The sequence below is a fragment of the Dermacentor albipictus genome, chromosome 7, assembly GCF_038994185.2.
Source record: "Dermacentor albipictus isolate Rhodes 1998 colony chromosome 7, USDA_Dalb.pri_finalv2, whole genome shotgun sequence".
Lineage (NCBI taxonomy): Eukaryota > Metazoa > Arthropoda > Arachnida > Ixodida > Ixodidae > Dermacentor > Dermacentor albipictus.
The window spans coordinates 12507987-12522500 of record NC_091827.1 but is presented as its reverse complement, the minus strand read 5'-3'; the positions used below and the strand labels follow the sequence as shown (position 1 = coordinate 12522500).

General features: G+C 46.5%; 2 protein-coding genes across 2 annotated transcripts in view; one reads left to right on the top strand and one right to left on the bottom strand.

Moving 5' to 3' along the window:
- LOC135904422 (tetraspanin-33-like) overlaps positions 1-12464 on the top strand; it is an 18777-nt gene extending 6313 nt beyond the window's left edge. The window contains exons 3-7 of the mRNA XM_065435220.2: positions 1-101; positions 2500-2583; positions 6140-6358; positions 9117-9376; positions 12266-12464. The exon at positions 1-101 is cut by the window's left edge and continues 157 nt beyond it. Coding sequence (XP_065291292.1) covers positions 1-101; positions 2500-2583; positions 6140-6358; positions 9117-9376; positions 12266-12344 — 743 coding nt within the window. The 3' untranslated portion in view covers positions 12345-12464. The remainder of the gene's footprint in view (positions 102-2499; positions 2584-6139; positions 6359-9116; positions 9377-12265) is intronic.
- Positions 1-14514, bottom strand: part of LOC135904424 (xaa-Arg dipeptidase-like) — a 141017-nt gene that overhangs the window by 38447 nt on the left and 88056 nt on the right. The gene's annotated exons all lie outside the window — the stretch shown is intronic.

The window sequence follows — 14514 nt, the reverse complement described above, 5'->3', positions numbered from 1 at the left end:
TCTGCTGCCTCTACTGCTACGACTGGATGCTTTTCATCATGATGTTCACCTGCAGCCTGGGTTTCATCCTGCTCATCATCATGCCATTCCTCGCCACCAGGGTGCGTACCTGTGTGACTAGCGGCAATACGGAGTCGAGGTTTGATTAAAGACCACCAGCTAATATGAGGACACAGGCACGAACTGACGTTAAGATTGCTCTGTAACGTTAATTGGTGCAAAATAGAGTTCTAAAAACGCAGTTCAATGACTCGGCCCGAATGTACACGCAGTTCTGTGTACGAAGAAAAATTATGTAGACTGAATAATATGGATGATATGTGACTGTCTTTAAGGCACTCGTATGGACGTACGTAAATAGCGTATTATCCGGACGTATACCGAGAAAGGTGTCGGGATAAGCCGGAAAACGAGAACTAAAACCTAAAAGAGGGTTTCTTTAGAAAAAACTAGTACAAAGCAATAATAGGATAATATGCCTCAGTGCTATTTGCTCCTTAAGTACTTCAATATGTTATGCTATGTTTGAATGGCTTACGACTAAATGCGACAGCGAGACGCTTGAATTGGTTGGCGAGACATGGTTTTGTCGAAAGAGATAATTCATTTTATGCAATTCGCACTTTCTGATATGGCGTTTACATTGCAAGACGAAGGCATCCCCCAAAGATCTCCGGTTGCGGCTTACCTGCACCAGCTTCTTCAAGGCTTGAGGATGCTCGAAGTCCAGACGCAATGTTAAAAACAGTGTCGTTTGTTCTCCAAAATTTTTTGTAGGTCGAGGCTGTACAAGAAAAAGCCAAGCTCGCGTTCCAGCACTGATTTGTTTTGCGTGTAATTTACGGACGCAGAATGACGGTGATGTATTCATGGAGAAAAAGGAGGGCCCAGCCATTTCCGCCGAGAAGTGTCTGATTGAAAGACAACGTAGCGGCATTATTTTTCCTCCTGGCGTCGACAATCATAAAAAAAGCAAAAAGCAAGCACAACAAGGACCCTTCCTTCACTATCGGCGCACACTATACGGAGTTGGCTATCAAGGAGCGCTATTCGTTCTCAAATATTGATGCTCAATGACGCACACTCTTCTACCATGATAAATATGCACTCAAAATACACTCGAAGAAATGTGCACTCTTACATTATTTTATATAAAATGTACCCGCAACATTTTTGTACAGGCCATTTCTTTTATTTAGAGGCTCATTGAAAATCAAAGAACGAATCGCATGAAGTATAAGCTGCATTACCTGAAAAGCTCGACATTATTGAACGAAGGGAAACTATGGACTAAGTTGCACAGGCCACTTATATAGCTTCTTGACGGAGAAGACCTGCGCGTATTGTTTTACTATGATCTACCGTATGGCAGCCCGTGCATTAAAAAGTATTACAACAAATCTAACCTTTGAAGTACCTCATAAGGTTCGCTAAGTGGTTGTTACTGACTATAAGGTACATAATGTAATTGCGATATTGAAGCCGAGCCTCAGGTATGACTGCTCAGCAGAAATTGTAAATCCAGCACAATGTTCGAGACGTCCATCTACAAAATGGATTGAAAATACAGTTACAGGTACAGTTAAATGCTGAATGGTGAATGGTGACTTTTACGAAGCTGTTGACTGAAATTCTATAGTACTTTGCCGGTCGTTTTAGGGACGGATGATAGCCACACAGCCTCTGCTAAGCAGAAGCGAGATCACTACTACTCGGCGTGAAATTCGTCACTGCAGTATGCAAAGTTAATATTAAAATAAATTTCGCATGCAAATGACTTTCCCTTCTTCCAACAGTTCCCAATAAAACGTATTAGCGCCACATTTCCCGGGCTACAGAAAAAAACCACCGTTTGAACCTGGAAGTTACAGAATTATGACCAATTTGAACACCGACTAGATTTAAACTACGGGTCCAGATTGATCACACATAATCTTATGTATATACTCATTTCTGTGACTAAAGTACTCTTTTTTAAAAGTAAAAAATAGAATAAAATAAATTAGGTGCCACATACCCGCCATGGTAGCTCAGTGGCTATGGTGTTGGGCTGCTGAGCACGAGGTCGCGGGACCAAATCCCGGCCATGGCGGCCGCATTTCGATGGGGGCGAAATGCGAAAACACCCGTGTACTTAGATTTATGTGCACGTTAAAGAGCCCCAGGTGGTCGAAATTTCCGGAGTCCTCCACTACGGCGAGCCTCATAATCAGAAAGTGGTTTTGGCACGTAAAACCTTACAATTTAATTTTAATCAGGTGCCACATCGCAAGTAATTGCGACTATCGACTAGTGTCAGGAGGAGCGCAATATGGTATACATGCACAATACTAGATTTACTCCTTCGAATATAAAAGATTCGCTACATTTTTGGAATGTTGCCATGGCAACTCCATCATTTTTTCACAAGGTCCAAGGCTATTAAAGAAAATTGGGTGTCATTTTTACCTAAAATGCACGCTAAGTACACTACTCAGCACCGCGTTTTCGACGTCGCAGGACCTGCAAAGCGTTGCGAGCATTGAACTGATTGAGCGTTACCGAGACAACCCGGACTACCAGTGGCTCGTCGATTACATTCAGGTGAGCAGGCAGCCCGCGAGTGAAGGCAAATTCGCGTTGACTGTTACATATAGTTGTTATTTTTTACTGTAACAAAATTTTAAAACTAGGGCAATATAAGTCACGGTGACGTCGCGGTTATAAGCTAATTGAGCGCACAGGTTCTCAGCCTGTAGGTGAATAGTCATTTGCACAGTTATGCACATAATGTATAAATTCCCGTAGATTAACTTCTTACTTACTGATTTTATGTGGTTAAAGCCGATGGGTAGTGCACAGCCCGTCCTCGAAACTACTGAGCAGATCGAGGAAAAATTCAATGAAGAAGCTCTTGTATGAGCTTAACGTGAGCGAATATTTCACATTCGAAGGATTTCAGAAAGCGAAACTGACGCTATAATAGAGCTCCAAAGATGTCATCATCGCCACCACGCCTTTTAATCACGTTGTCATCGCCACCACAGGCAAGGCCCCGTTAGGATGCGCCTTGAGGATCGCCTTCGTTATTCAATTTCCTTCGGTGGCAGTACAGCGTCTTGATGCCCCTGGCACACTAAATCTGGGCCGTCATTTTGTCGCGCAACTTTTATAGGAAGCAGGTAGTTTTCAGCGGCAGGCGTTCGCGGAGCTCGCACAGGAGCAGAAGCTTGATGTGGGCGAGTTGGTTTTGCATACTTGAAGAAAAGAGCGCTACGAAGACGCGGACTAAAAGAGGAACATGTACGACGACAGCAGCTTGTTTACAGAAAGGGATTTCGCTGAACTAGATGATGTCGAAGACGGTCTCGAAACCACTCACTTAGCTTACCAACGTCGCATAATTAAATAAAAAGGTAATCGACGTATTTTGCTAATTGCACAGATAACTGCATAAATTACTCTGTGTCTAGAGGCTGCCAATTTGGACAGCTGCATGGCGACAATAATGCAATGTGACGTTTATTTATACTGCTCTAACTTTAAAAAAATGGCTGTGGCTTAGGTAAGGTTAAGCCCAGGATGCGAAGCATACTAGCCTTTATTTTAGTTGTTGAACCACTGTTTAGCCTGGTGAACTGCTGTTGCTTGGCTATATTTGGTTCGGCTAGACGAAGAAACAACTCATGCGTTACTCTGCTTCGCCTTCAAGAGTGGAACGCGACAGCGGTCCCGTCGACCCGCTACGGCGCAGCGACTACGCGCCCCGCATTGGACGCGGTGAGCGTCGAGCAACGCAGCGTTCGGCGCGGCAACGAAATGTGCGCCTGAGCAAGCGACGCACGCCTAAGCCTAATTTAGAAACAGCTCGTTCCTAAGGCAACACCGCATTCACTAGAGGCGCTTTTGTACCGCTTTGAAGCATCGTACCCGTGGCTCAGTGGTAGCGTCTCCGTCTCACACTCCGGAGACCCTGGTTCGATTCCCACCCAGCCCATCTTGCAAGAGTTGAGCCAAAGCCACTGCTCCTCTGTCGTGACGTCACGGTGTCACGTGGTATTGAAGGCGACACCGCCGCGCCTGAGGAGCTGGGTTGAGCTCTCGTAATATGCTTCGCATAAAACATGGTGTAGCTAAAAAAACAGTCGCAATTGCGCCATAAAGGCGACGCATCCACTGCGGTTGCAAAATACCAGACAGCTATACGCCATCAGGTTAGTTGTTTTATTGGTCGTATGAACTTGTAATCATTCGCTTACTAACTAAATGAACAAGCATGGTGTCCCGTGCGCACTGGCAAAAATGGACACGTCTCGCTCAATGACCGCGCACAATCGCCGTGAGAACGCTGGCCTGAGGAAGAGCAGCAAGAACAGCGAGCGAATCCACTTTCGTGCTGCCTTTCACTTTAACACCAACTAATCGGCGAGAACATAGCGCACACGAAGCTGTCAGCCCTTGGAGCGCATAGAAGCCTAGACTATCTACTCACCGCAGATCGTTTTGAATATTTCACGATAGGGCCGCGCCATACGCAGCCGCCGTTGCACTAGAACGTGTCCCCGTTTCCTGCCATCCACTCGTGCTTTGCGCGCGACGGAAGACGGCGCGCTTCCTCGCCGCCTTCCTCCCTAGCGCGCGCGAGATGGAACCAGAATCCTCGGCTCACCTTCGCAAACTTTCACTCGCACCAATGGGATACGGCGCGCCCACGATGTTATCGCAATTCGACGTCATACGGAGCATCAAGGCGATGCCAACGGCTAAAACGCGCCTGGAGTGTCCATATAGTTGCTATCACTATAAAAAATACAGCCGGTATAATTCAGCAAGAGATCTGTATTATCAGACTCATGAAAATTCCAGGCACACATTTTTTTTTTCACTACTGGGAGATAGGAGGAGCTAAGATGTTGCTGTTTATATTCAAGTGTGCAGCACGCAACCTAGCCTGCAGGTACGTTAAGATTTCTATAAACTGCTCTTTCCGTATAAATGGCGGGACCGTGCATCATGGTTAGCTGCCGCGTATGAACTGTTTGCTCAACATAGCACGAACACCGCAAAAGAAGGAAATAGAAGGACAACAATATCCTTGGCTCTATTCAGCTAACACATCGCTGGAAGTTATCTGGCTGAACTGGTATAGAACGGCAGTCGTGTTGCTGGTTGTCAAGGAGGGTCTGGAGCTACGAAACGGGTACGAGGCCTCCACAGGTCGACTTCTGCTCTAAGTGCTTCCTCGACTCTATTGAGGAAGGCAGCGCCTGTACATGGTTCTTCAAACACGCTCCTCTGACGACGTTCGTTGGATGGGGAGCTGCTTGAAAAAAAACATGGCTCTGCTTTCGTGATGAGTGTGCCTCGATACAAGATTTTATCTCTGGAATCGCCTCGACGCGTTGGTACAGACTATTAGTCCCAACTGTCGACAGATGATGCCGCCTTCCTATTTAGAGCGGCAAAATGAAGCGCCGATGGGATGGTTAAACTCAAACAGCCTATCAAGTACCGCGAAAATTGGCATAACCAAAGTAAACAAGGTGTCCAACGTGCTATAGCTAAACATAATCTTAATCCTTTTGTTGACTGGAACTCTGCGGCTATCATCGCCAAAGAAAAATGACTACCACTGAGAGTTGCCTCGGAATTTCTTATTAACACGATCTGCACCTCATACGCCTAAATCTGACACGCGGAAATGCACCCGATGTTTACACCAGATTATTGCGCCATCTATTTCGTACATGAAACACGGCCCAACTTGTTCTGCTCTTGTTAACCAGAGACCAATAGTGGTCTCAAAATGTCATATACTCTTTCTGTTGGCTCCACGTGGCGAGTGTCCTTTTGCCCTCAGAAAATGCATCCCCTCACCGGACTATGTTTCGTCACGTCTTGGAATACGAATGGCATGGCATATGGCTTTTGTATTCGTGTTCAAGAATACGAAAGCCGTATTCTCGAACCGGATATTCAAAACAGGCTTGATGACCCACCGCATTGCTTCTATAAGGCGCAGGCGACATACACACGCAGAAAGCAAGCGAGAGGCCCAAACGAGGCCAGCGGATCTGTTGCCGTTGTCTATTTTCCGTGTCCCTGCGTCCTCTCCGCACTGAACAAAGCTCCCTGACGGGCGCCTTCGGCACACGCGCAGGTCCGGTACAAGTGCTGCGGGGTGACCGAGGCCGCGTACCTGGACTGGAACAGCAACATATACTTCAACTGCTCGCATACGAACCCCAGCGTGGAGCGCTGCTCGGTGCCGCCGTCCTGCTGCCGGGAGCCCGAGAAGGCGAGCTTGGAGGCGGTGCTCCAGCGGCGCTTCTGCGGCCGCAACGTTCTTGCCATGAGCGAACGCGAGGCCTGGGCTAAGGTGCGCGACGAAGTGTGCGTGTGTGTCTGTTTACGTGTGTGTGTGTATAGTCGTCGTCGCTACTGCCACGTTCTAGTGACGGTGAAGAACACAGTAGCAAAAACTGCTATTCAGAAAACTAACCTTTCTTTGATTGTCGAAGCTGTGCCTTCAAAAGGAAGTGCCACTGAAAGCCTAAAGATAGCGATGAGCACAGATGGCGATCGTCGAAATCTGATTTTGCAGGTCAAGGGCATCAGCTTTTATACATGACTCGTCGAAGGTTTCAGGGCAGTCGCTGGTGCCTACGTGTGTTCGAGATAGCAGAAGACTATTCGCGTCGCGCATACAATACGATTACACAAGGTTCAGTGAGAACATAAACAACAGATAGAATCAACTATAACATTGCAGTACGTTCCAGATCATGCAGGTGCGCCTTGCGCAGAACGTTAACCTTAAGCAGTTTGCGGATGAAATACGGTCCCTGAAAGAAGGGCGAACAAGTACACGTGTCAATTTAAAAGGGAACAGCGGTATTTAAATAAAATGACAGCTAAGGATGCAGGGGTTGAAATCTAGGAACTTGATACATAATAAGTTATTCTGTTTAGCGTTTAGTATCATTGAACACTCTTGTGGAGGGCATCTGTGTTTAGTCCTTACGGGTGTTTGAAAAAAAAAAAGATATGTACTCCCTTTCATATTGATGATGAGTGTACTTGTGCACAATGTCCCCTCCATGCACAGCTCTGGCGAAAGCCACCTTTCACGGTCGCGTCACCGCCATATAAGCATTTTACCCAGTATGTCTCCTCCCCTCCTAGCTGCACTCTTGTATCGTGTAAATGCTGCGATGTTTATGTGGCAACATTGTCGATAAACTTGTTCTGGTTTGGTTCACCAATATATGTCACTGTTTTACGGCCTCAAGCTGATCATAAGTGGTAACATGCCACTCCACTTTTTTTTTAGGACTGCCATGCATGGCGTCCTTTCGCCATAGAAAGACACTGTAAATTTGTTATCGATTCGCATATAATTTCTTTTGACACATATCGCAGTCTTTGGTCGTGAAGCTTGACTCCACCGTTTGGCATGTTAGTTGTAGTCATGATGCATTCCGTACCTCCAAAGTCTAGAAAACTACATTTGACTAATATTGAACGGTGTAAGTGTGTGAGCATGTTTAGTGAAACATGAACAGCACTTCCCCGACACAAGAATCGCTGACGTTCATCGCCTACGCTACCTTGTCCCTTATTTCCTGATCCCAGTACTCATCAGGTTGGCCTCCCTGCATTTCATATCCTTGCTTTGTCCATCTCGTTTCCTCTCTCGAACTAATTTGCTCCATAATTTCTGTTAACCATTCGACAAGCACGAGTGCTCCAGACGTACGGCAAAACATTTGCATGAAGAAAGATTGTTCATCTGGTGTGTATCTATATCTGTATTAGTTATTTTACTTACTTATTTAAAACAACATACAGCATTGATTTGGCAGACATCGCTAAAGGCATTGATGCCTGATGCATGGGGCCATAAAAAATGTGAAAAGAATAAATACTGTAAAGCATCATCATAAGCTAATTGAAGCTTTGTAGGAGCAATCTGTTCAACTCCCTTTGTGGCTCTTAATCTGGCTATGATATAAAGGACATTTCGCCTTTCACTTTCCGCTGGATTGCGAAATGCACGGTGTAGGCGGTGCCGAATATGGGCCCGGTATAAGGGGACCTTTGTGGCACAAATACTTTTCAAGTCCGCGGTGAATAATATTTCTCGAGGTCTACCACTGTTTGAGAATTAATAGAAGATGCGATGCAGCAGCCCTACCGCACAACTCAGAAACCACGCGAAAGACAAGTGCAGCGCCTGTTAGGCTTCGCAGAGCGGGCTTGCTGACGTAATCCACGGCTCCGAAAGCTCAAAAGAAGAAAGTATCACCGCATTTTCTAGTCATACCTATAGTGCAGGAAATCATGCGCTTCGCATATTCTAAGACAGGAAATTTCCGTACTACAGGGAAACTTCTTAAATATAAACCGGTTTTACGGAATATTTAACTAAGTGCTTTCGATTTCTAGAGGCATGTTCACAGAGCGTTATGAGGGGAAATTCCGAAACCAATAAAAGGAAATTGAGCTCCTCTGTAAAACAAACGAAGGTAGGGGGGGAATTAAGGGTGACGGATGCACAAAATATGGGTGTGCCCTATTTCTCTTCCGCTGATGACTCCACTGATCTGTTTGCCGCCTCCAGAAGGAGTATTAGACCTTCTGAAAGGGCTGGCTGTGCGTGATAGTGCATATGCACGCAATCATTAAACGATTTATGAATACTGCTCCTTGCTGGTTTAGTTGGGTTATATCCTCAGAAGAAATCGATGAGAGCGAAAAAGAAGACGAAAGGGCATGGTTAGAAACGCGTGCGCAAGAGAACCGCTCACTTCACCTATTCAGTTGTCATCTTTTCCACCTCACGAGCAACTATAACGCCATTGCCATGAATATGCCAGATGTTCTCGATTTAAAGAAGGTCTCGATAAAAAAAATAAGATGTTGAATTCAACAAAGCTTTTTGTTTCTAAGTGCTGTTTGCCATTGGCTAATAATGGCCGTCAGTACAAATGGCTGACATTTGTCCTTAGAACAGTTCTAGCGTACGTTATTTTGCATTGTGAATACGGACCGTACGTATCGGGTTCCATCGACTCGGTTGAATTGCGGTTGACCCGTTCGCTCACGCGACGCGTGGCGCCCCCCCGCGTCCGCAGGTGAACACCCGCAACTGCGTGAACAGCTTCTCCAAGCACGTCCAGCAGCAGTCGATCGCGCTGTGCGCGGCCGGCGTGGTGGTGCTTTGCGTGCTGCTGCTCGTCAAGGGCATGGCGTCGCGCGTGCAGAACGAGATCGAGGTGATCGCGCGCCAGTACAACCGGCACCAGCGCAAGCTCGAACACCGAGAGCGCGTCCGCCAGGCCTGGGAGCAGGCGCACTCTCCGCCTCGCGCCGTCGGCGCCGTCGACGGCGGTCGGTGCGTTTTTATGCGTTGCATATTGCAATCACTCAGTTCAGCCCTTGGGCGCGGCCGGGCAGCCACCATTGAGGGTATGAGCCATTGTTCATTGCTGCGCGTATCATATGTTTGCTATGTTTGTTATTAAGTTGCTTCTATTTTTATGCGTTGCATATTGCAATCACTCAGTTCAGCCCTTGGGCGCGGCCGGGCAGCCACCATTGAGGGTATGAGCCATTGTTCATTGCTGCGCGTCTCATATGTGGGGCTATTCTCTTTTAAGTTTGCTATGTTTGTTATTAAGTTGCTTCTATTTTTATGCGTTGCATATTGCAATCACTCAGTTCAGCCCTTGGGCGCGGCCGGGTAGCCACCATTAACCTTTAGCGCAACCACGTGACGTGACGTCACGACAGCCGGAGGAAAAGCTGGGCCCAAACTCACGCAATATGCAACGCATTCTTGGCTTAACCAAGCTAAGCCTGGCCATTCTTTTTTTGACGTAGCGAAGTGCTCTAGATTTCTGAACCCATGTTCGCGGAGCCTCACGAGGGGAAATTCCAAAACCAACAAAAGGAAATTGAGCTCGTCTCTAAAACGAACGAAACTACGGGGGAATCAAGGCTGACGAATGCACAAACTGTGGGTCGCCCATATTTCTCTTCCACTGGTGACTCCGCTGATATGTAAGGTTTGCCGCCTCTAGAAGGAGCACCAAACGTTAGGGCTGGCTGTGCGTCGCCAGCGTGGTGGTGCCGTACATGCTACTGCTCGTCAAGGGGCACTAAAGAGAGAAAAAATACTACTGCTACTACTACTGCTACTACTACTGCTACTCTTACTAGTACTGCTATTGCTACTACCACCACTGCTCATACTGCTCCTCCTCCTAATAATAATTATTTTATTAAGGGAACATGAAGCACAGTTACATATATCGGGCCTGCCGAAGCCACATCGGGCTTTTTTGGTAGAGCCTGGACAGCTGCAACAAGCGTTTTATAGTTCAAATGAAACAGAGAATAGAACAAAAGCTTACGTATGAGAAGTATGTTCTAATATATTATCAAGGAAAGTGTACAATGAGATGGAACTATAGAACCACAAGATAGGCGAACGCTAAAGAGCTAGCGAATGTACTACGTGAGCCATCGTGAAAGGAACGTGACAGCGCGTCACCGAAAGAAATGAGCTCCAGAGCTGAAATGCTATTTCAGCTGTGTGCTGTATGCAATAAATTAAAAGTAATATTATCTATTAACACACACACACACACACACACACACACACACACACACACACACACACACACACACACACACACACACACACAGAGAGAGAGAGAGAGAGAGAGAATGAGAGACAGACAGAGTTGGCGTGAGAGAAGGTGTTTTGCAAAAAATTAACACAAGCGTTAAATTCAAAATTTTGTTACGATCAGTTTTTCAGATTTCGAAATATTGTCTACGTTTGTGCGAGAAAAAAATAATGCAAGGCTTAGCAAGTGCACAATATTACTACAGAATAACCCTCCTATACAATCGTGGTACTGCGCACAAAGCTAAGTAAATGATGAGAAACAACACACTCCGTCCATCTTTCGTCTGTTTAGGCAAATTTCTGGGATCGTCTTTTGTTCACTTTTTTGCCGAATGCCAATATAACGGCGACGGACGAACGAATTGATGGATGCTTGGGTAGATGATCACGCAACGTCAGAGGCAGTCACCGCAGAACTGCCACACCACAGAACCCTCTCATATAAGCACGTCGCCGCTAATTGACAGTGCATATAGCACTTCAGCTCGTCAAACTCTAGTGTACGTAAGCTGATTCAACAACTATTAGCATATTCACTGGACTATATTCCGTCCCCACTGTGTAAACCGCTGAAAGTAATTTCGGCTGAAACTAACTTTTTTTTTCTGTAGATTGTTCGCAAGCATGCATACAGTTGGTAAGCCAAAATGCATTGTCATGCAATGACACCGTGTAACTTTATTAAACCGCGTTTAATGAGCTATTTTATCTGATTCTTCTGTGATTTGATACGATAAAATGTTCCAGACGCAGTTGGATTTTTTCTCAAGCACGCCTGCCATAAAAAAAAGTATTGTGCCCACTACACCGAATTTCTAACTTTAAGAATGGGTAGTACGCGGACCACAGTCCAGAATACGGTAAAACGTTTGACTCTAGCCATATTTTTAGGTAACGGTAGTACACGTTTAAGGTTAGATGCGCTAGGCGTTTTATATGAATGCACAGAAAGAGACAACGGCCGAGCGGGGCGAGCGCGAACACCACCAACAACCAGCGTCTTGCTCCTCTTCGTCTTCTGCTGGCACCCGTATTTCTCAATACATTCATAATACTGTTACGAAGAGGAAGCCCAGTGCACAAATGTATTTACAACTGCTGACATGGGGAAAAGTTACACGGGAAAAAACTAATCGCGCAGCCTGGCGCAAAGGTCGCACCTTCAGAAACAGTCTATCACTTTCTCTTCGCCTCCCTCTTGCGCACACGGTCCTGTCCAAGTGCACCATAACACTACATTCAACTTTAGGAGTTTTATAAAGTTAGAAGATTAAAATAGCAGCAATATAACACAGGAGAAGGACGCGAGTTTACGTAGGTAGAGAGACATCACGTGATGTCCTTTCGCGCGTGGCATCTCGTGCACAGGCCATTTCTTGTTGCTCGTGGACTTAAGCCGATTCTCAGGTTTCTGCATGAGCTGCGCCGGCACGATGTTACTTAATCGCTCTAGTATATCGTTTGGTAATCCGTGTGAAGTCGAAAGAAAGCCTGCATATGCTAACGTCTTCGAAAGCTCCCCATAAATCACTGCTAGAGCGCCGCTATAAGCAGCGTAACCACAGCGGCCCGTCTTCTTTCGTGCAGGTCACCGGCCAGTCTCGTGATGCCGGCATACGTGGTGCAGCCTGCTCTCGCCTACTACCCACTGCAAAACTATCCGTAGTAGGCTATATTTCAAGTGGTAGCATAGTAACCCACGAAAAGATTTCGCTGATTGCGATTTTAGCTTGGGAAACCATTCTGATTAAAGGCAAGCATTCGAAGAAAATTGCGTTGCCTCTACACAATCGAAAACAACGAAGACTTCAATAGATAGTCCATGATGAATGATGTCCATTCTCCTACGCTAGGAGAATTGACATCATTCATCATGGACTATCTATTGAAGTCTTCGTTGTTGGTTGGTTTGCTCGCATATTGACTACTGTTTTAGCGCACGAAAGACGAAAAACGAAGAGAGAAGACATCAGGACAGGACGCTCACGTATACGTCTTTCGTGCGCTAAAGCACGAAAGCTCCGGTAACCGCTGGCAGATGGGCGGAATAGCGGTTGAGCGGGGGGCGCGAACGTGAGTGGCTTGCACGGTGCAGCCAGCTCGTGGAACAGAGCTCGACCAGACAGACACAGAGCTAATATTGCAGTAAGCAAGTGTGTTATACTTCGCTGCTGGTGCCAACTTCCGGCAGTGGCGTAATCGTTTTCACGATTACGCCGCACTCGCGCATACTAGAATTAGTAGCCATTCAACCGTCCCGTGGGTGTCATACTTAATGTCCATAGATTGGAACATACCACATGCTTAACATAGACGCCTCCTTTTGAGTTAGTTTGCATAGTGGCCGCTCGTAAGTATTAGATGGCATGGTAACACACCTCCGTGAAGGCCTGCCCGCGCCACATGCACATATAAAATAAGTCACATTTGTCTCCTGCATAATCACCAGAGCAGTGACGATCACAAGAGCATCACGTTGTATGGACCCTCCTCGTCTTCCGTGGCATGGAAGGCCTGGCGGGTTCAAATCTGGATGACGGGCGCGTCGTGCCACCCGAAGGTAACGACAACCCGTTGCCGTTGGAGTCGGTTTGAGTGCCCGCGCTGCCTGAAGTGAGTGCGGATGATGAACCGGGGGTCAGAGGAGTGGTCCCGTGACGGCGCGATGGCTGCTCGCTCGAATGCCAGCCACTCGAGCCGGAGACCGTCCGACGGGTGTTTCAAGCGCGCATTCACCGGTCCGACCAACCCGGGGCCGTCACACCCCGGCCTGGTTGACCGTGGCGTCGGCGCCCGCTTGCCCGGGCGCTGTGCGGCAAGACCTGCGGGGGGCACGAATCTCCACACCACTCATGCGCTGTACCAACGGAAATGTTCGTGTCTACGCGCACGAGCCTCAAGGAGAACGTTTTAGTGACACAAATTAAAGCCCGAACATAAAATTGCTCTGAGCGACTGCGTTCGGAATTAATTTTGACCACCAGCCGGTTCATTAGCGTGCACAAGAGGCTTGCTGCGCGAGTGTAACTGAAATAAAATATTGAGCAGCTTTTTTTGTTGTTATTGATGCGATTAGAATATTGTAAGGCGCCAATTACCTTATTATTTTATCTAAAGTACGCATCATCACTATCTAACCGTGCTAGTTTGTTAGTTTCTTTAATGCTCCGGGGTCGTGTACGCCACTGCTAAAAGTGTCGCCGCATGACCCAAGATTATTTGGATCACCGAGGGGCTTGGAGAAATGTGGAACCTCGAATCGCTGTGTTCTTACATAGAGTGACTGCTCACTTAATCCGTAATAACCGGAGAATTTTACAGCTGGAAATATGTTTATAAATTCGTAATGTCTCAGAATGTCGGAAAGCCCCTTTACGTCAATTCTTTGCGCGCTGTAGCAGTTCGGGACTTACGAAAAGAAACAGGCGTCTAGTGCGAAAAATCCTCGTACATGTACTGTACTTTACCTAATATAATATGTAAAACATACCGCTTCATATCTTCAGACAGCGTTTGAAACACTCGGTATTGCGGTTGGGAGCCTGATAAATTTTTCACATTTAGGTAAGGCAGGGATACAGATGTACAGATGTTCCGAGAATAAATTTAAAGCTTTTTTTTTTACATTGAGTACCTCTCTCCAAAGCAAATCTCGTTTTCAGCCGTGCTTCGCGCGTCGTTCATTCTAGCAACCAAATTAACCCCAATTTGTCATCCTAGCCCTGGTTTCCGACTTGCCGCGTACTGCTTATGAGGGGGTCACTGGCTATTATTTGCTTTGAAAACATATATACGCATTGCCGGAAAGGGAAAGCGAAGAGAAATACATGAGTGTT